Consider the following 21,965-nt stretch of genomic DNA (forward strand, 5'->3'; position numbering starts at 1 on the left):
CACAATGCATATTAATGACAATCTCTATTTAAACTTGCCTAAAGACTAAGTCATATTATAACATATTAATGGTCAAGTATATTTTGTTTTAGGTTCAGTGATTTCATCCTATTTCAACATAGTTCTACAAATTAAAATGATATTCACTGAAATTGCATCTTAATAACAAAACATTCCAAATATATTTAAAGTTTAGTATAGGCCTTATAAAAACAAACCATTATATTTATGCATATTGATTTATCACAGAAGACCAAGTTATAGGAATCAGAATCTGGACTAATCTCTAAAATCTGGACATCGCATTGACTTCCAGTTGACATCAATGATAGACACAGCTGCAGAGATGGAGATAAGGCCTGGTCAATATAACGTCATTAACTGAAAAAGAAAGACTACATGAGAACACTGCTGTATTTTATTATGAATACTGAGTACACAGTTGTCTACACACAAGATGGTATTCAAAACATACTTTGTCTAGTTTTCCATTCAATGCTATTGTATTGAGGTCTTCAATATGAAGACCACATTTAGCTTCAGTTTTCCCTTATATGGCATTGGATGATAACACCAGGATTTTTGTCTAAGGCATAAATTATACAGTACAGGAAATAAATGTTGTGGGAAATCTTTTTGACAAAAGTTATTAATTTATTTGTAGCTGGTCTAAAGCATGAACCAGCTGCTATGTGCCTTTGGATGCACAATGGACAATAGCCAGTAAGGCACAAAGCTAACAGACATACACAAATTACAATTTACCCTTATCAACATTATTAGGGGCATATATTTAGCTTTACCAGTGTGCCAATAAACCCCTTTTAAAATCTCTGAACAGTGGCAGAAAGGCAGAAAACCCGAGAGAATACACAATGAAATGATTTTAAAAAATATTAATATTAAGTTATTTGTTACATTGTTGTGGCTTTTTGTATATTAGAAAAATACAAATACACTTCTACCTTAGACATTTTTGTAAAGGAGATAAAGCTTTATATTAAAGTGTAATAATCGTTTACATAAATTAGTTGGAAGGAAAGCGCTGTCTGGTGCGGATCTGTTGCACTATGAAACAGATTAAACTCGGTGTGTTAGACATTACTATTTTTCCTGTTACACTAGAGTGAGCAAATTATACAGCACCTAAATGTCAAAAAGGCTGGTATTATCCTTAAGAGATGCAAAGTCTTAGAGCAATACTTTGACATTTTGAACTGCAGCCTGTTATTCTTCAGCAACAAGCACTTGTAATAAAGTGAAGAATCGTGGGTCTGTGCTACTAATCAAATAGGAGTCCAGCACTGTTTGCATTCCTCTCGGAAACCACTGGATACTGGCGGCTAGCATGTTTGCCGCTATGCTATTCCTAATGGTTTACAAATGTTTATTAACTGTGTGTGCATCTAAAGCATGGAACCAGAATAAATTAAAATGTCAAAGTATCCCCAATAGTACATTCAAATCAGACAAATCTAATCACTCGTAAAATTGGCAAGTACATGACCGACTGGCACTGGAAGATGGAGATTAAGTACAGAATAGGAAAACAGAGAAATACTACAGTGTTCTCTGGTCTCTGTGTGTGTCCACTTGGTCCTTCAATCAGAGTTAAAAGCTGCCAACAGAAACAACCGGCAGTGGAAATACCCAACCACAAACCAAGCGAAACAAGTGGAGCAACCCAAGACTACAGTTCACCAAAAGTGCTAAACGTTTTAGTCTGTCTCCTCTACCCACACTGTTGCTGCTGCTGCTGCCGCTGCTGCTGGGAGGATGAGGAGAGCAGCTCTAAGGAAGAGTCGCTAATGACTAATACAGTGGTCTCCAAAATCACACCTGAGTAAACGAGGTAATGGAGATGATCAAAACAGTCCAAATGTTTAGCTTGATTCAAATGAGACATGAGCAAAGTCCTTACAATTATAGCACAAAACATAAAACAGAGATCCTCCATTTGCTTTTTGTCTCCTTTGGCAAAAGTAGTTAGTTCTCTTTTGAGACAATGTGACATGATAAAATACAAACACTATAAATTCTGTCTCCTCTCTCTTTGTTTTACACATTTATTGAATCCTAAGCCTCAGGAAGATACAAAATGTCTGTAAAAAAGCTGGCAGTCCGCACGGTTTCATCCCAGTCGCTCCTCCAGGGACGCTCTGGTCCGCAGACAACTCCCCGAGCTGACGGGAAAGTCATCCGTATTCATTTTGTGTGTTTTTTCTGGTCATTAGTAAACTCGATCAATCTCTCCCGGAGTCCATGCTCAAAGTGGGTCAGTGGAGATGATTGAGTGGGCTTTCGCTACACTGCACCTGTGTGCCAGTGTTGGTGTCCGAGTTGGGAGACAGGTGAGCTGCGCTGGGACTAGAAGGTGACTGTGGTAGTGCTCTTGTTTCGAAAAGTCATAGTCTGGATGCTGCACAGGATCTTCCGCTGATGGCCGGCCAAAGTCACCCCCATGTGCAGTAAGTCTCTGTGCAGACAGAACGTGCAACAGTTAGAAAAACAGTAAAGCAATTTTCAGCCTCCAACTAAATCTGAATGAATTTAAGGCTTGGTAACACATGAATAAAACCAAGTACACAATGCTAAAATAGTCAAAAGTAGTAATATACATTAAATGATAACTTGAAAAACTGAAATGACAGGACATTATACAGTTATGTCAACAAGGAAAAATGTTGGAGTGAATATGTATTTCTGTTACATCTCCAGCAGACATTATTAAATTATACACAACATGTACTAGAGGTGATTAATGAATTTTGCTGACAGGAACTGAATTATTAGACCAGCAAATACATCCCCTCTCACATTACTCTATAATTACATTCAAAAAGCCTCTTAGGCCTAGTTTTCACCACTGAAATCGGAGGTCCTGACTTGAGCCTGATTGCGGTACTGAAAGCTTTAGATAGATTAAGTGCATAGTGACAGGTGTAAGACGAATGTGCCTCTAGATAAGATAGGTACTGACTGTGTGCTGATCTGGGCCAGTTGGTCCACGGAGGTGACACCCGCCTGGAGGAAACTGTCCTCGTAGCGCTCCATCTTGATCGCCCTGAGCCACTCTCCGACCGAGGAGCAGGACGAGGGGGCGAGAGGCGCACGCTGGTCGAGCAGGGGGTATGCTGGCCTGGAGGGGGCAAAGACAAAGGACTTTCTTAGAGACACAGAAACAAGAGCATTAGCTTATACGTATCCTGCAGCACATTCCAGTGGGCCGCAGAGGTATAATCTGAGCTGTGACTGACAGAGACAAACAATGGGATTTGTCAGGGGTGGAGTGTCCTCTGCTGTGTCCCATCAGCACACAGGGACAATGTGGAGGAAGGGAAATGGGCCCAGCAAGAGTCTGTAGGCTCCCAGCGGGACGTGAAGGTCCACAACAGCGGATGGTATGAGTGCAATGCCTGTCCTGTAACTGTCAGAGCTCTGATAAAGAGGACATTTGGAAAGGACACACATTCCACATCCATACTTTACATTCCAAGGATAGACTTGTATTCAAAGCCTGACCAAATGTATTTGAGTTTTCTGTCAATCAATCATCCAATTCTTACCCTGCAGCTTCTTGGGCAACTATTTTGAGTGATGCTGGGTTGCGGATGAGTTTGTCCAAAGCGCTGACCAGATCGGAGAAGCGTGGACGTGCAGAGCGGTCTTTCTGCCAGCAGTCCAACATGAGCTGGTGCAGGTGTGTGGGGCAGTCAGGGGGAGGGGGCAGACGGTAGTCCTGCTCTATGGCATTTATTACCTGGGACAATGGATGCAAGATTATTAGGGTTGTTAAAAAATAATATATTTGTAAATTAGTCTGAAAATAATTTTATGTTGTTTGTATTGATAACTGGCTGTTTATTTATGTTTATTTCTGCATGTAGCACTTGATGGGAGTTTCAGTAATAATGGCTGCACATATTCAGTAGTTACATTAATAATATATAATATTATAAGTCAATTCTATATATTGATATTATTATTATTCATCTTTTTATAACAGGAACTTACGCATTAGTATTTTTTTTAAATAATAAATAATATACCATATTAAAAAATATTCTTATTATATTCAAATGCTAAATACTTGTCAGATGCATTTGAAAACTATGTTTTTAATTGACTTATGATTGAGAATCAGCAGTCTACAAAAGTGACGACCTGCAGAAAGAAGCACCCCTGCTGAGCCCTCCACAGACTGTGTTAAAGCTACAGTCCCCCTGAGACTTACATCCTGGTTACTCATGTCCCAGTATGGCCGCTCCCCAAAGGACATGACCTCCCACATGACGATGCCATAGCTCCATACGTCTGAGGCAGAGGTGAACTTTCTGAAGGCGATAGCTTCTGGTGCGGTCCAGCGGATGGGAATCTTACCTCCCTATAAGGACATGAATATAGTGAGAAATAATACACACATACACTCATTGTCTGACAGAGCTGAAGTAGTACAATGGTGAGGAAGTGGGGTTGTAAAATAATCCCTTTTGAAACAAATGTGTCATGTGAGAAGGAGATAACAGTGAAGATACACATTGCCAAATGTCTGGTCTTTGTCTTTGGCCTAATAAGGTGAATACAAGTATTCTAAAACAATAGTCTCCTATAATGTGTTTGCTTTGTACATGTAATTTTAGGCACCCGTCCATATGTTTAAACAGCCACTTTTTGTTGACATTTGACATGTCAGTTAATATGTTTCAGGGTTAATGACAATCATCTTATGTCTAATCATAATAAATTAGAATTTATTATTTATTTATATAAATTTATGTATTTATACAATGTATAAAACACTGAAATGATCCAAATAGTGTTAGTGGATTTCCTCACCAGTGAGCTGGTGTAGGTTGGGTCTGAGGAGTTCTCCTGCAGAAAGCGTGACAAACCGAAGTCGGACACCTTGCACACCAGGTTGCTGTTGATCAGGATGTTGCGGGCGGCGAGGTCTCGATGGACATAGCTCATCTCTGCCAAGTACTTCATGCCGGAGGCGATGCCACGCAGCATCCCCACCAGCTGGATGGGAGTGAACTGGCTGTCGTTCAGCTGCAGAAAGAGAAACAGTTGAGCAGGAGAAGACAATAGTGTGTGTGATGGTGTATGTGGTGGTGTGTGTGTGACGGTGTGTGTGTGATGGTGTCTGTGTGTGATGGTGTCTGTGTGTGATGGTGTCTGAGTGTGATGGTGTCTGTGTGTGAAGGTGTGCATGTGTGAAGGTGTGTGTGTGATTGTGTGTGTGTGATGGTGTGTATGTGATGGTGTGTGTGTGATAGTGTGTGTGAACATGTGTATGTGATGGTGTCTGTGTGTGAAGGTGTGCATGTGTGAAGGTGTGCATGTGTGAAGGTGTGTGTGTGATTGTGTGTATGTGATTGTGTGTATGTGATGGTGTGTATGTGATGGTGTGTGTGTGATAGTGTGTGTGAACATGTGTGTGTGATGGTGTGTGTGTGTGTGGGATGGTGTGTATGTGATGGTGTGTGTGTGATAGTGTGTGTGAACATGTGTGTGTGATGGTGTGTGTGTGTGAACATGTGTGTGTGATGGTGTGTGTGTGTGAACATGTGTGTGTGATGGTGTGTGTGTGTGTGTGATAGTGTGTATGTGATGGTGTGTGTGTGATGGTGTGTGTGTGTGATAGTGTGTGTGTGATGGTGTGTATGTGATGGTGTGTATGTGATGGTGTGTGTGTTGTGTGTGTGTGTGTGTGTGTGATGGTGTGTGTGTGTGTAATGGTGTCTGTGTGTGATGGTGTGCATGTGTGATGGTGTGTGTGTTAGTGTGTGTGTTAGGGGGTGTGTGTGATGGTGTCTGTGTGTGATGGTGTCTGTGTGTGATGGTGTCTGTGTGTGATGGTGTGTGTGAACATGTGTGTGTGATGGTGTGTATGTGATGGTGTGTGTGTTAGTGTGTGTGTGGGGTGTGTGTGTGACGGTGTGTGTGTGGGGGTGTGTGTGTGACGGTGTGTGTGATGGTGTGCACGATAGTGTGTGTTTGATTTGGTGCCATGTGCTGTGCCCAGTGAGCTACACGCACCCGCAGAAATGAGTCCAGCGCCCCGTTCTCCATGAACTCAGTGATGATCATGACAGGGCAGCTGGCCGTGATGATGCCCTCCAGGTGAATGATATTGGGGTGCTGGAACTGTCCCATGATTGACGCCTCAGACAGGAAGTCCCGCCTCTGCTTCTCTGTGTAACCTCCCTTCAGTGTCTTTATGGCGACATAATTTTCCTTTTTTCCGGGAATCTTTAGACGTCCGCGGCACACCTCCCCAAACTCTCCTAATGACAAAACACAATAAAGAAGAATTATTAATCTGTTTTCTCTGTTTACAACACTAACAAGAGCTGTTTATCTTCATAGAGCGTAAATAGCCGTTGGCTGGCACTGCCCTTGCCCTGCTGATTTAATTGTTGGCTGTTAATATGACCAACATTTTTATCAGTTAATTGCTTAATTTAGGCTACCTGACAGTATTGATCTTTATCAAAGAACAACAACATTTAAATGTATTAAATCAGCTCAGTTTAATATTGAAGAGTGGGGGCAGTAAAGTGCTAAACAGCAGCAGAAAAATGACTGTTAAGTAGCAGTTTTAAACATTTATAAATGATAGGACTTACCAGCACCAATGACCTCTTCAATCTTGACAAAGGAAACATCGATTTCCTTGGCAAATTCTCGCACCGCCTCATTTGGGTCCTCATAGGTGAAGGGGTCGATATAAACCTTGACCCCTTTGAGTGAAAGACAAACAAAGTCGTGGGAAAGGAAGAAGAAGAAACGTCAAGACAAAAATCATATAGAGATGCATAAAAAGGACTCTTCCTGACTTGAATGAGCTGCAAATCACAGAGCACATTTGCCCTTGATCCCTTACCTTGGCCCACGAGGTACTGGCTGGTTTTGTCGCCCAGTTCAGGATCCTTTATTCTGCCGTGTCTGCTGCAGGTAGAAAGAGATCGGGATAAATGAGAGAAGATTAGGACAGCAGCGCACTTATCTCTCAGCTGAATGTTAGACATTATTTTGTGGCAAGCCTTCCTAATCCTTTATCGGCTCGACACAATGCAAATCAGGGGTCTCACAATGCCACTGTTGAGATGAACTAACAAAAGGATGCATCGTAAGCAGCTATTGCAAAAACAGAACATCTTGGGTCATTATTGGTAATATAAAATAGATTTATGATAGCCAGCGTCATAACTAAACTATGAATCTCTCTTTAGGGAATCGTGAGCTCTTACTGGCTGACTGTGCTGAAAGGTTAAAGGTGAGGTTCAGTGACAGAGCAATACCCTTGAGTCAACAAGCCCGTAAGAACACACTGCTCCAAAAAACACCAGCATCATCTATTATGCTTTGACACAGAATCTCCAGTCGCGGTGCAGAAAAAAACCTTAAAACCATCCACAGCCAGCTCTTTTCATACAAACCACGGTGACTTGGGATGACGGCTGTACATAAAAAGCCACAACCCCCTTACAGTTCTTCTTTCACACAAGCTGCTCCATTACAATTCAACTGCGGCACAAAAATCACCCCGGTACAAGACTGGAACAGCCCTGTAGCGACTGGAACTCTGCCTTCCACCATTCCTCTCTCTCCCTCCTCCACCTCATAAGCCTAAAATAGCAGTAATGCACCACCCTTGGTTTAGTGGCAGATCTGGGCCTCATCCACTGGTGTGTGCGTGCGTGTGAGCGTGCACGTGTGTCACAAGGTCGTGGCTATTGTTCGCCTGTCCTGTTGGAAACCGGGCTGGGACGCCTGTATCCTGTCTCTCTCTCTCTCCCCCTCTCTCTGCCCTCTGCTCCACCCTCATCTCTCTCTCCTCTCCGTCTGATGGGGTCCAAGAGTATTTATCGAAACAATGAAGCATGCGGAAAACTCTTATAATGAGAGGGGGTAACTTTTAGCTGGGTAAGCAGAAGACATCTTGCTTTGTGCTTCTGGGCTTGGTGTGACTAACAGAGAGCAAATCCAATGCAGATTAGATATGATTTGTGTAAACAAGAGAACAAAGCAAGAGCAAAGTCACAAAATTGGGGTCATCATTGTTTTTCATACATGTCCCTACATTTTCCTCTTTCTTCCTCCATTTCCTGTTTTGCTGCCAACTTCTTTCCTCTTTTACAAATCTGTCCTTTTTTTTGTTCTCACCGTATACAGTAGACTGCCACAAAGACGAAGGCGATGAGCAACAGCAGCCCAACCGCGATAAGGATGCCAGTCACAACGAGCTGAGAGGGAGAGTCAAGTCCTGGAAAATATGGAGAATTTAGTGAGTTATTATCAGAAATCATACTTCCTACACAAACTGTCAATTGAAATTATAGCAAATCAACTCAGCATTGCAAGATCAATACCCAATGTTAAGGTCCTCTGTTGTTTAGTAAAATTCTTTTCTTAAAATTGTTCTGTTTTTTTCAACCTTTTGATTCATGATTGCCAAATTTGAAGCCTGCCTTAGTACTGACACATATTTAAGATGATCTGAAGTTACAAAAATCTTCCATATCGCATTATGTTAAAATATCGTGCGTGGTTTAGTTAGATAAAAAGATGATTTAAAAGGTTATGAGATGTACACAAGAGGAATTTGTAAAATGTAAAAAGGCCATCTGCACGATCTTTTAACAAGGACAGAGGCAGAGTGCAGACCAAATACTGTCCAAGGTCTCCACAAAACCTTTCTGCCATTGAAATACCAACAAAAAAGAGATGAGAAAAACGCTCTCACCATCAGGGAGAGTGCGGAAAATGGCAGTGGGGCTGAAGCTGCCGTATCCAGCCATGGTCCGCGCCCTGACCTGCACTTCATACTGAGTGGCCCTGCGCAGGTCCGTGAGCACAGCCTGGTTTCTGCTGCTCTCTGTGTAGTAGCACTGATCCTCGCTACGGCGCTCCTAAAGGGATAAAATAAAGTTAGCCATGCTGCAAACTAGACAGAGGACAACAGGGACAGACAGCTGTGTGAGAGGGTGAAAGACTAATCAAAGAGGTACTGAGAGAATAAATAACTTTTAAAGGAATCCAAAGTATGCTTGTTTCATTTGAACAGGACCATGTTATGAACATTTTTATTAAAAATAATAAAACCCATGAAATTAAATTAGTCTGGTCTTTCTATTCATTATTTAGGCTTGCGTGTTTAATTTCCGCTTAATTCCTCAGACCAATTCAAACACATTAAGTTGTGATGACTGGAATAGTGATACGTTTTAAGATAATGTTTTTGTGAAGGTAGTGGTTTTCTGGGAACTTTATATGAGTTCTGAGAAAATACCTAAACAGATGTATTTACTTAAATTCTTCTTGTTTTGTGTGCATGTAAAGAGAGGAGGTAGCGTACCCTCTCACAGTAGCGGAGCTGGTATTGTAGAATGGTGTTGTGTGGCTGCACAGGCACAGTCCAGTGCAGCGTCAGGCTGCTTTCAGTCGAGTTACTCTTTCGGATCACAGACACCAGTGCCGGCACTAAAGACCACAGACCGTTTATTAAAACACATGAAAACCATGGCATAGTCTTATATACACTTCTCTGGTTCTCCTCATACCATCGTGACTCGTGGTGATGTTGACACTCTCACTGGCAGGTTCTGTGCCACTGAGCTGTGACACGCCGTTCAGTGCTACAATGGTAAAGGTGTATGTGGTGTGGGGCAGCAGACCCCAGACCTCCACCCTACGGCCCACCAGCCCACGCTGGGCAGGCCTGTAGCTGACGCTGTCTCCACAGAGAAGGCATGGCCCTTTGGACGAGCGGCACACTGAGCAGCGCACAGAGTAGGTCAGGTCCGAGCGGCCGCCGCTCTCCAGCGGCTCGTTCCACTCCAGGGTCAGACTCGTGTTGTTGATCTTTGGGACGATGCTGCGAGGAGCAGAAGGAGGCACTGCAATGACAAAAAGTTATCAAAGTTAGCCTATTAGGTTACACATGAAAAACTAACAATAGTAAAAGTGACTATTGCTGGCCCTTTTCTGTTTTCATCGTTTTTAACATAATTCCAAATAATTTCAATTTGTGCACGCATCTTTTTTATTTTATTGTTTCACAAAACTATGATTCATCACACGATAATTAAAAGTAGACCAACAGCTAGAAGGATCTAGTTGCTTATCTTAAAACTGGTTTGACCTGCTTGTTTTGGCCCTTGCAGATATCCAAAATGACTTGTGTCTGTATTAAACAGACTTTTAATCCATAGTTAAACGTAAGTAAACATAGTAAGTCTCAGTCATTATTTTCCTTTTTATTTGTTTGTAATTATTTACTTTAGTTACTACTACTGATACTGCTACACATATGCACAACAATAGACCTGCAAAGTGTACGCATATCCATGGGAGCATATGTCTTGCAAAGTTTAACTGGTGCAATTACATTTGTCTAAAACCAGATGATAATGATCACGGTCTGAAATTGTCAGAAGATGGCTATTGCCTGAAGCCAAGCATAACTAAACAGCATTACCACTCGGCTACTGTGAATGAGTTTCTGTTCCTGCCAAGGAGACAGAGCTTTGTCAGTGAGCCTGCAGCTAACTTAAGTGCTAATAGCGTTCTCATTGGAAGCCCAAGAGGGGCAAAATCACAGGCAATCTGGGTGCATATAAATTCTGAGTTTAACATTTGGGAAGTAGGATACATTTTACAACTTAATATTCTGAAAGGACCAATTTTTACATCATGTTGAAGCAAAACACTTGGGAAATATAACTTTGTGATTTACAGATGGCAGTGCTGGTTGGCAATTTTGCAAACTACAAATTAAAGCTATGTGTGGAATTGGATGAGATAATAACAGCAAAAACAGAAAATATAATAGGATTGGGCGTATAAAATGATGAATAATTATGATACTCCTTTGTAATTACAGATACAACTGGAAATGAATTATACGGATGTAAATTCTAGTTAACCCCGGTGACTCCAGTTAAGACTCCAGACCGACAACAATCTGATGCCAGTTTCACATCCTCTTTTTTGTGGCCTTTCCAACACTGCAGCTCATTAAAACGTGCCTTCCTTTCACACATCCAACATGTGGCTGAATTGAAATTCCTGAATCCACATGGAGGTGTCACTTAAGAGCATCAATGCCTACTTCACTTAGGACTCTCAGCCCTGCCCCCAACAACCTGCCTCAAAGAAATGCATCTGAATGCCCAGCAGAGCCACAATGGACACAAAGCAGATTAGAGGAGACTGGCTAAATGACACCCGAGAAAGGAGAAATGTGCCATAGACTTTTAAAAACAAAAGCTGGAAAGCTGAAGAGGAGCAGGGGAGGGGAAAGAATGACAAGAGGCAGGTGGTAGACGAATACTACTACTGTTTAAAAGCTAAATTATACAAGAAAATGTACAGTGTCAATACTGATTAGTGTCAAGTCAATTTCATTATTAGCAGATAAATCTTTTATACAATACATTTATTCATCGTTAGTTTTACTTTGATTGACACTATCTTAATTACTTTCAGAATTTAAATGTACTGTATTGTGAAACAGACATTGCCACACCTACAGAATTGCCAGTAAGTAGGTCAATGATTCAAAAGGTTTTGTGTCCTTAATTGGGAGAAAACATATTACAGCTTCTTATTCTGTATTCATACGATCATGTGTAGAAAATCATGTGCATAAGATTCCCTCATGTAATCTGTTCTGACTGTCCTTTCAGGGATAAAAAGACATGTATTATTTATATATTAATTATTACAATTACAATATTGACAAATAATTAAATGAATAATAGATGGAACTTTAAAAAAATTTCACTCAGTATTATTTGCATGCATCTTGAGAGTTAAAATCAATCTTCATCGCATTTGTAGAGAACGCAAAGAAGATTTTAGCTGTCAAGAGCCAAATAAGTAACTTTTATAGCTCATAATAGACACAAATGAACTACCGGTACTTGTTTTATTTTACTTGTTGTTGTTTTTTAGCAATTATTGTGACAGTGGTGTAAAGCCGTGTTTCCCAAACTTTTTTTCTGAGGACCAATATTTTTTAAAGTCACAAACCTTCAAGTCAATAGTCATTATCCGTAAATCACAAAATAAATTGGATTTGACCGTAACTGACCATTAATAAGGATATTTTATTGTTGACTCAGTGATCGTGTCTTTCTGAACAATTGGTATTACTCATGTTTTAAACAATGAAAAACAGTAATTGAACCAGTAATAAAAGGGATCCATATGTAGCCTATTAGGACATTAAATGTAGCCTTGTATACTGCAGACTTACATGCAGATTGTAACAAGGTGACCCAAAAAAAATCTTTTTCGACTTACCTGAGGGCCACGACCCAGTCTTTGGGAAACACTGGTGTAAAGTATTATTGTTTATTATGATGTTTTATGAAGCAATAAATCTTACTTCAAAATTGATGACCGTGACAGGCCTATACACCACATATATTTTGGTGAACTTACCAGTGCATGGTGCATCAGGAGAGTCTGTTTCTGCCCGTAGAAACCCAGGGCGACAGGTGCACTCGGATGAGCCCCTGATGGTGGTGTAGCTGGAGCCGGGGCAGCCTGTGCACTGGCCCTCAGTCCCAGATTTGAACTGACCCACAGGACAGGCTAAAGAGGATGACACAGAAAGAAACAGTAGTTCGTTTGAAGATTTGCCACTGCTTCAAAGTTACATGACACAAAAGCTTTATGATCACCGTGTCCCAGCATGACCCAGGTCAAACTAAATGTGCAATTACGCTGCCAGATGGTGGCACACTCACAAACAATAACGTCTTATAAGGGCGATAAAATGCAGACAATCTCAGCAATGAATCTGATTGTCAATAGTGGATTAAGGGGACAAATGTGCTTGTCATTGACACACTGTTTATCAGGCAAGTGTGTCTGACCCATTCTAAATAATGAGCTGCTAATCAACAAGCATCTGGGAGTCCTAATGTTGAACTGCCTTAGCTAATTGATCCAAATATACTTTCCAGCCACTCCACAAAAACAAGACAGTGAGTGAATAAACAGCCGCAGCAACCAGACGCAGTGGTGAAAAATGGGCCTGAACAAGTGCAGAGAAGATTTAGAAGATTTACACTGGGATAATGTAGTGCAGATAATAACTCTACCTGAGAAACCTGTTTGATAGGGAAGAATAGGAGGCAACAAATGTAAATGTAAAACTCTAATAACTCGTATATTATATCAAACCAATGCAAGTATTAGAAAAAATTAAGTAGATGGGAAACTCCACACTTTAATTACAAGTATATTAACAATGACTTACGATTAGCAACTACTCAATTAGCAGTAGTTACTAGGCCTTAATCATTCTTAGTAAAAAAACAAACAAAAAAACAACAACATTAATACATTAATTTATTGATACTTTTTACTAAGGCTAATTAAGGTGTAGTTATCATAATGTGGTATCAATAACTGTATTATAATCTCTATTATAAAATGTTGTGATTTTAGTTGACCACATGTCTCTATTTTGTCAGTGTCTTATTTCAACATTGCAGTGTTTGAATGTTGCACACCAAAAAGTGCTTTGTTGACATTCTCACTCAGTGCAGCAACGGCCTTTGATTAAAACAATAAACATTCATTCTCATCGTGAGGGGCAGAGTTAGCATGGACCTGTTCTGCAAGGTCAGCCCTGGGACAGACTGAAAATTAGGGTGATTCAAGATACCCCAGCTTGCTATAATTGCTCAAAACAAGATTGGTGGTCAAGAGCTGTTAAGTTTATAAAGCAAAATAGTAATTTGGCCAAACACAGTGCCAACAAAAAGATTGATCTGTCAAACAATTCATGATTGAAAGCAACAGCCTAATAATAGTGGTCACCAAGCACCAGTCCCACATGCTCCAACAATGCCAATCTCGCTAATTAACACCACTACTGTGTTTCCACAAATGACCTTTTACTGAATAAAAACTGAGAAGTACTTAAAATAAACCTGTCAGTACAACTTTTTAAAAAATTTCAAATAAGTTTATATATTAATTTTCTGTCTTTATAACTATGACAGCAATTAGTACAAATATTTTATCTCAGACTACACAGCAACAAATCTCTATATACAAAGCACAAAATCATACATATGTTTTTTTCTTTTTCCTGAGTGCATCTATCCAATTAAATGCACTTAAAGACTCTACATTAGACAGAGCCTGTGTTTGACCCAGAAAAATGTATTGTCTACAACAGATAATGGCATTATGGCGAAATTATTTAATTATAAACCTAGATGTCAATTTCATTTTCTGAAATAGCCAGCGCGAGAAGCAAATTAACTGTTCAATCTCCCTCTAAAGGCAATTTCCCTTTATGGCTGTGTGCGTGTTTCTTCCCAGCAGCTCTCTTCAAGTGACAGAACGACTGAAATGCCAACTCTACTCCACCACAAGCAAAATGTTGGAAATTATTTTTTTGTTATGAAAAATCATTACACCCCCCACGGAGATCAAACTGAGCCGTACCTTCAGACGCGACAGATGCAACTGAGTGGTTTCTCTAAAAGTGTAGCTTTATTTCTCACTCCTCATGTTTAGATTGTGTGTCGTTAATATTTATGAGTTTTGGTGCTGCTTGTGCACGAGGATGCGCATGTGGGGGGCTTATTTGCACCAAGCCTCTTAATTGGACTCATTAGGCAGAGCTGCAGCGTGACTCCTGAGAGAATCACCCTGGCTCTTTCTCTTTTTGTCTGTTTAGCTTTGATCTTCTCACACTGATATGATCTTAACCTCAACAAACCAGCCTCCATGCCCCCTCCACCTCTGTGCATGCTCTATCTAAGGCCGACCATAAGTTGCCCCAGCAGCGAGCGTTTGACCCCGCTCTTCCCTTCTAAGATAAGTGCAGCTCCATCTGACCTCTCCAGCTTCTTTCACAGCCACATCTGTTCCCATGCCTCATTAACTTCCTTCTTAGCCCCTGAGTGCACCCCACCCACATCTCACCATTGTTTTGTCCCTTTCAATGCATTCGTGCTTGTGTATACCTAAACCATAAGAGCAATTACCTGTGCATCTAGTGCCGCCCTCGGATGGTTCAAAGCCGGGCAGACAGGCGCAGGATGTGGCTGGCTGGCCCACCCACTGGCCGTCCTCCCCACAGAAGAGCTTTGGGGGGTGGGGTCTGGGCCCCTGTAGAGAGGCGTGCTCCACACAGACGCCCTGCGCCTCCTGGACCAGGGTTCGAGGGACGGTCTCGGGGAAGGAAGAGAGGCTGCTGACCAGAGGAGGGCACTTTTTAAAGAACACCCTGACAGAGAGCAGAGCCATGCAAGCCCCCTGTGCCTGGAACGCCAAGTAAAATCCCCTCTTGGACAAGGAGCCCAGTCTTACAGTCTTCACATTGGACTTCCGTGCCCCTCCCTTTTTCAGGAGAAAGTCTGCAGCCACTGTGTCCACCTAAAGCAGGAAGAAGAACAAAAGATCATTATGTAATGGCAGAGGTCCAACTCACAGGCTTGAGTCTAAAAGCAGCACCAGTGCTTCAGTATGTTTTTGTCATCTTATCCTATGAAGTACACATATGTTTTACATTATTGATCACTTTGCAAAGCACAGTGACTTCAGATTGATGCTCTACCTTCTTGGCAGCCATTGTTCCCCATTTGTTAGAGAGCGAGTGCTTTGAACTTGTGGGGACCTAAAACGTGCTTGTGATGGGTGATTCATCACAGAGAACATTTCATCACTTTTATTTCTCTGTCAGAGTTACATTATTAAAAGGTAGTAAAGTTGAGGAGAGGGCCGTGTGTTTTTGTCACTATGCTTAAGAACACACTGCAGCTTTTGAAACGTTTTAATGAAAAAAGTACAGCATTCATGAGCCATTTGTTGTGAAAATGAAACCCACAGGACAGAAAATGGGCTTACAAAGTAGATTGGATATTCCTGCGAGCATTTTATCTATTGAAACAATAACACACCTTGAAAGGCAAAAAATGAAAAACAGAAAATGCTTTTACCACTCTGATCCGATTCGGATCTAGCCATGAAATGAAATGTTTGTACAAATACAGCGGGTAAGACCTTGTTCATACATGGTGCTATTAGCATACAATAGGGAGTGTGAGGTGGGCGTACCTTGACGTATGGATTCTCCATCCAGGGCGGGTAAGTGGCAGTGGCTTCATTAGTGTCAGCCTCGTAATAGTAGAGGTTAAAGGTTTCTTTGCAGCTGCGGTGGTGCGTTCCCCGCGAGGAGCACTCCATCATGGTGAATGTCAGCTCCACATACACCTGAGACGCTCCTCTGCGCTGGATGAAGCCGCTGCGCAGCCATTGGCTCGATGAGCTGTCCATCTGACAGATCTCATAAGTCCTCACACTGTTATTTTCTTCATCCAGACCACTTACTTCCTCCCACTGCGAGGAAAGAGAACAAAGCCTTGTCATAGCTCACGTTCAACAAACATCTTTCATGACCTAAAAAATTCAAGTCACTTTTCACAACGCTCTCAACAAATCTTTACAAAATTTTACAAGGGTCTGAAAAATAAATGGACATATAAAAAGTTCTTTCAATAGTTCAACTGCTTTTAAAGTATTGTTGGCTCTTGTCTGGGCTGCACCTGTCACGTGTGTGTAGGGCAGATGAGGCCTACTGTGGAGTCTAGACCAGGCCACATTTGAATCTAAGTGGTTAAATCATTCGTCCCGCTGAGCTGCGTCTCCACTAGTGGGAATACAGGCCTTACTTGTCAAACAGGGTACACGACTGCACAAAACCTCCAAAACAGACACAGCTTCTGGTCCTTAGATATGTTTGGAACAAAAACACACGGATGCAGAGGGACAAGGCAAATAACATGAAGTGCAGCCCCTCTGAAGAATCCTAAGCAGCATTAAAAGCCTTCTTGTTTGAAGTGAGTCAACACCAAACATATTCTGTATCACTATGTTCCCACGAGGAGCAAACAAGCAAGAAATTAACATAGCCAGGACAGAATTTAGCAGTTCTGGCGAACTTCAGGCTCAGAAATTCAGTTATGTAAATATGCAAATCTTTAAAAATCCATTTGCAGATGATATGTGGAGTGAGGCGGGATACCAGTCTGAATGAATTACTGTGCAGCGGTGGAGCCAGGTCTGAATCTCTTTAAGAAAAGCACTGGGAACTTCACTTTCATCCTACATGCACGACTGTAACTGTGTAAACAAATAAGGAACTAAGTATAGGCAGGATTTGACAACATTTATTTAAGGAGATAGCTTTGGGGGTCTTTCAAGGTCTCATACCAACCATTATGTATGATTTACTTCAGGGAAATAGATGAAAGTAGATAATGTGTCAAAATAAAGTACAAGGTGAAAACATGTCATTCAAGGTACAATAATGCACTTGTACACTGTTTGATAAAATGCCAATGCCAAAATGGTAGACTGAGTTTTACATGGTTTACTATAGAGTAAATAGAGTAAAGGGTGTTTGAACATTGACATTTTTTTTCTGTAATATGGTTGTAATCTATGAGAACTTTAGCTTTTTGTTGATTTAACACATTCATTTCAAGGAAAAATATAATAAGCCTATGCCATTTGCCCCTTTAGTGTATGTCAAGGTAATTGTGATCACAATCACAGTGCCATGCTGCCTGACCACGCTGACGGCCCTGCCAGTGGTTAGCCACACTTAATGGTAGTGAGTGGGGTCTGTGTCCCATACTGGCTACGCAGCACTGTTGTACCATGGTAAATGGTAAATGGTCACATTTTTCTATAGCGCTTTTTCCACCTTCAAGGCACTCAAAGCGCTTTACAACAAGGAACCACTCACCCATTCACACACCAGTGTACGCAGACACTGTGGGCAAGGTGGGTTAAGTGTCTTGCCCAAGGACACAACGGCAGCATTCATCTGTGGGAGCTGGAATCACACCAACCAACCTGTGGGTCAGTGGATCTGACCGCTCAACCTGTGATGTTTATGTTGAGAGCTGGATTCGAACCGCCAACCTTCAGATCAGTGGGCGAATGCTCTACCAACTGAGCTACTGCCGCCCATACATCTATCCTATCTGTAATGGGGGATAGGTGGAAATGGGAATTTTGAGGGCAATAGCTCCTCAAATGCAGGACAATATAAATTACTCAAAGATGCATAAAATATAATTTTGAGTAAGTAACACAATGGGGAACCATCAAAACAAGATTTAAGGCTCTTGAGTATATTTTGCATAATATGTTTCTTTTAATTAAAAATAGTTTTGGGCAAAGCAGAAAGGATTGTCAGATTTTTCATGCCAAATGCTAAAACAGACCCAGGATAAGCCCGGATTTTAATAACGACAAAGTAAACTTCTAGGTATAAAATATATGTTCAAGACTGTAATGTACTTGTGAACACAGTCAGAAGAAGACTGCAAACCACCTTTTGAAAACCATAGACATTATGTTTAATCCTGGAGCTATTTGGCTGTGGTTGTGCCCCCCTGTGCTGGGAGGGTCCCAGCTCAGATACCACAACAGAAAGCGAGCAGTCGTCATGTTCTTTCATTGTGGCGGCGGTTCACACAGAACGCTCAGGGGCCAAGGCTCATCCCAGCACAGAGATACTGTACATGTTTTTTACATGGCAGAAACAGTTCTGAGTCATGGAGCCATTGTGTACAGGTTTTTATTATCATCACACGTCTAAACCAATGGCGATGAAAAGTAAAAGGGAGAATAGACATGAACCGTGCCAAAAGCTTGAACCCCTTCCCACAATGTTAATGAAATGAAAGCACTTTTTAAATTACAAAAAGCTCACACTGTGTGTCCAATCGCGCCTGTCATTCAACACATTTTTCAACCGAGGACAGCTTTAAGAAATTTAATCAAGCCATATTTTTACTCTTACAAATGGGACTTTTGATATACTGATGCAAATGAAAGGCTTCTGAAAACCAATCATCTTCCTCTCTTTTTGAATCAAAGGCACAGACACGTTTGTGGAGTAGCGAGTGTTTCCGTCCTGTCTCAGATATATCCTTGCCAGGATCACTCCAAGCATTTTCCCTTAGAAACATTAGTGAGAGGAGCGATTTTGGTCACTGATTCTGCTGGCACACAAACCCTTAGCAACCGCTCCTCAGCTGATCACATTACAAATATGTCTTTTTCTGACTCAAATGTTCAAAACTGTGGGCGCTACGCATGGAGGCCAAGGCTGATGGGATATATCAAAGCATCTGTTTTTAATACACTCTGAGCCCAGTGCGCGGCCTGTGTTTCTTTGACTCTGTCAGTTACCTGCCATATATGGAGCTCTTTTATAGACAAAGTAACAAAGGAACAGCTGGAAGCCAAAAAGCCCCGCCATCGTGAGGCCTGTGTTAGGAATACAGATAACACACTGAATCTTGGGTTACATACCTCAGGCTTGGCACGTGAAAAGATGGTCCATCTCAGATCAGACGTCTCTGACTTGGTGTTCATCAGGACCTCTGCAGAAAAGATATAAACACATGTGAGGCCATGTAAAAATGACACACAGAACCACAGCTCCACAACATCCAGAGAAATGCAATTTAAAGTCGTTCTGAGAACATATTTTGTGGCCCGAGCTGCATACCAAGTAGGTGCCATGTCTTACACTGGGATTAGGAGAGAAGATGGAGTTTCTCCAGTCAATTACATCTACAGGAACATGCTCAGTACTACTTTAAAAAAGTCTTCCCTGCATCCATTTGTTTCTGTTGCTCTGCCTGTGCTACTCCCATGTGACATCAGGCTTCTGGTCGCTCTAAACCTGCAAAATGAGCCTTTTGTCCAACAGAAAGAGGACCGAGTGAAAACAGGCTATCGACGAGGCTTACACAGACACAAACATAAAGACAGAGGGACAAGGGGAGACAGGAGTATGGAAAGATTTAAGCCCTCCCCAGTCACCATGTGTGATTACAATAGAATTGATTTTTGTAATCTTTTGAAGGGCAGGCTGCTGGCACAGAGCAGTCCCGCTATGATTCAGGATCCCAATAAAACGCGAGACCTTACTGCGTGCAAGTTGGTGCAGCCAGGTGGAGGTGAAAAGGCTGCTTTCATTTGAGCACATCTTTTTCCTGAGCTGTCCTTGCAGATTGCCTGGGCTGAATTGTGACTCGTATTTGAGCTGATGGGATGGTGCTCCTCAACATGCTCCCTTCCAAAGCTCATCTGGAAGGGCGGCCCGTTAGGATTTACCAATAAACAGGATTTAATACGCCTCCACTGCATCGTGATGAGAGATTGTGTGAATGAGAATGGGATGCTTCGAGAAATGTGGGCTTTGGTGCAGGTTTATCCATAAGGTTATTAAGATGTTTTGTTGAACTAGACTTCCATAAAAAGTTCAGGAGTAAAGTCTGGCGACCTAGATTCACACTACACTGTCTCACACGTTTCCAGCTGCATTCAAACTATGAATTTCTGTGCCCAAATTTTCAATGAAGAATATATTTTCTTCCATTGCTGAATGGATCGCAAAAATACACTTGTTCAGAAGTACCCAGCTTGTAACATGTTTTCTATATTACAGTACCGCGTTTATAACAAGCAACTCATCAATAAACCTGCAGAAAGAAGCAGATGTTTTACAGTGGTGACCCAAAAAGATACCGGCAGCCTGAGCCAATTTTCCTATCTAATTGTAAGAATACAGTTTTGAATTATATTAAACTAAATTCTAGAGATACACAGATATGATACTGGTATCAGATATGGCATGCCAATATGGAATACTTTGAAGGATTAGGTATCAGCTCTAAGATATCGGTTCAGTTGATATCAGTTCTGTTGATATCTTGTTTTGATCTATAAATGTGCAATTGTGGTATAATTAGACGATATACTGACAAATGTTGGCCTCAAGCATCTTGACTTGTTGAACAATATTTTTCAAAACTGTTCCTTAGTTACTTTAAATGACAAATAACAGTTATAAAACACATTTAGATAATATTTATGTATACACCATTTGTGTTGAAATAAAATAAATAATATTCTAAGTCTCTGTTCTAGTATCAGCCGATACCAGGTACTGGCAAAAGCAAAAGTATCAATATAAGTATCAGAAGAGAAAAAGCCCAATCACAGTGTCCCTACTAAATTCAACCTATATACCTTTATTAGAGCATTCATATGAAATTTAGATATAAAAAAGCCTACATTGATTCTGGACAACGTGGAAGTGTTGCTTTTCTCCTCTGTTTACAATGTGTTGGTCCCACCTCCCACGTCCTGCCACATGCTCTTTCATTTGGTAAAACATCAGCTCTGAGCACAGGCGGTCACTACTTCATGGTAAATATGGCTTCTTTTGCAAAATGGTTGTCCCTATGTTATTTCTTTCATAATATAATTTGGGATCCTTCACTGATTTCCATTGCTGCTTCCATATTAAAAGCCTCTTTGTTTTCCCTATAAACATTTTAATGCCAACTAATTTACAGTAAAGGATGGCAGTAGATGAAATGGTAAGTATGTGACTCTATGGATCATGTTACTCCATAATGACTGTACTGATCATTCTATCACACCCACAGCTGTTCACTTCTCATCTCCTGCTAATTTCATACGTTTCACACAAACTCTGCTTCCTCCCGCCTCTCCCCCATTTATCTCCTCTGTTCACTGAAATGACTTGAATGTGTCTTATTAAATTATATGATATTAGTGTGGATTCCACTTTTCCAGCCTGTGGAGCTAGGTGTTGTGCAGAATATAAAGGACATGTGAAATTACTACAGATGTAAAAATGAAGCCAAATACTATAAAAAATTATACTGTTTACCTTTATCAAAATAATATTTTAAAGGCACAATTTTTGTTGTGGGTCCCTCACCTGATTGTTTCTATAGATTTATCATTTCTTCACCTGGAATGCTCCACAGTATGACATTAAACAGATCTACCTTATATTTATTAACCCTCTTGCCTGGCGAGAAAATACATTTTTGGGTCTGACTGACTTGCCCCAAGAGAGCGGG

At 41.1% G+C, this 21,965-nt stretch overlaps 1 protein-coding gene across 1 annotated transcript in view; it reads right to left on the reverse strand.

Moving 5' to 3' along the window:
- Positions 1 to 419: 419 nt before the first annotated feature.
- The window catches only part of ephb4a (eph receptor B4a), a 39,163-nt gene continuing 17,617 nt past the window's right edge, over positions 420 to 21,965 (reverse strand). The window contains exons 2-17 of the mRNA XM_020922833.2: positions 19,372 to 19,442; positions 16,099 to 16,380; positions 15,027 to 15,417; positions 12,457 to 12,609; positions 9,570 to 9,905; positions 9,365 to 9,489; positions 8,753 to 8,918; positions 8,173 to 8,272; positions 6,890 to 6,954; positions 6,633 to 6,746; positions 6,043 to 6,290; positions 4,837 to 5,052; positions 4,235 to 4,384; positions 3,567 to 3,760; positions 2,981 to 3,139; positions 420 to 2,476 (exon numbers count right to left, since the gene is read on the reverse strand). Of these exons, the coding sequence (XP_020778492.1) occupies positions 2,368 to 2,476; positions 2,981 to 3,139; positions 3,567 to 3,760; positions 4,235 to 4,384; positions 4,837 to 5,052; positions 6,043 to 6,290; positions 6,633 to 6,746; positions 6,890 to 6,954; positions 8,173 to 8,272; positions 8,753 to 8,918; positions 9,365 to 9,489; positions 9,570 to 9,905; positions 12,457 to 12,609; positions 15,027 to 15,417; positions 16,099 to 16,380; positions 19,372 to 19,442 (2,879 nt within the window). The 3' untranslated portion in view covers positions 420 to 2,367. The remainder of the gene's footprint in view (positions 2,477 to 2,980; positions 3,140 to 3,566; positions 3,761 to 4,234; positions 4,385 to 4,836; positions 5,053 to 6,042; positions 6,291 to 6,632; positions 6,747 to 6,889; positions 6,955 to 8,172; positions 8,273 to 8,752; positions 8,919 to 9,364; positions 9,490 to 9,569; positions 9,906 to 12,456; positions 12,610 to 15,026; positions 15,418 to 16,098; positions 16,381 to 19,371; positions 19,443 to 21,965) is intronic.

This window comes from Boleophthalmus pectinirostris, unplaced genomic scaffold (genome assembly GCF_026225935.1).
Source record: "Boleophthalmus pectinirostris isolate CB_2022bp ecotype Guang Dong unplaced genomic scaffold, ASM2622593v1 HiC_scaffold_12, whole genome shotgun sequence".
NCBI lineage: Eukaryota > Metazoa > Chordata > Actinopteri > Gobiiformes > Gobiidae > Boleophthalmus > Boleophthalmus pectinirostris.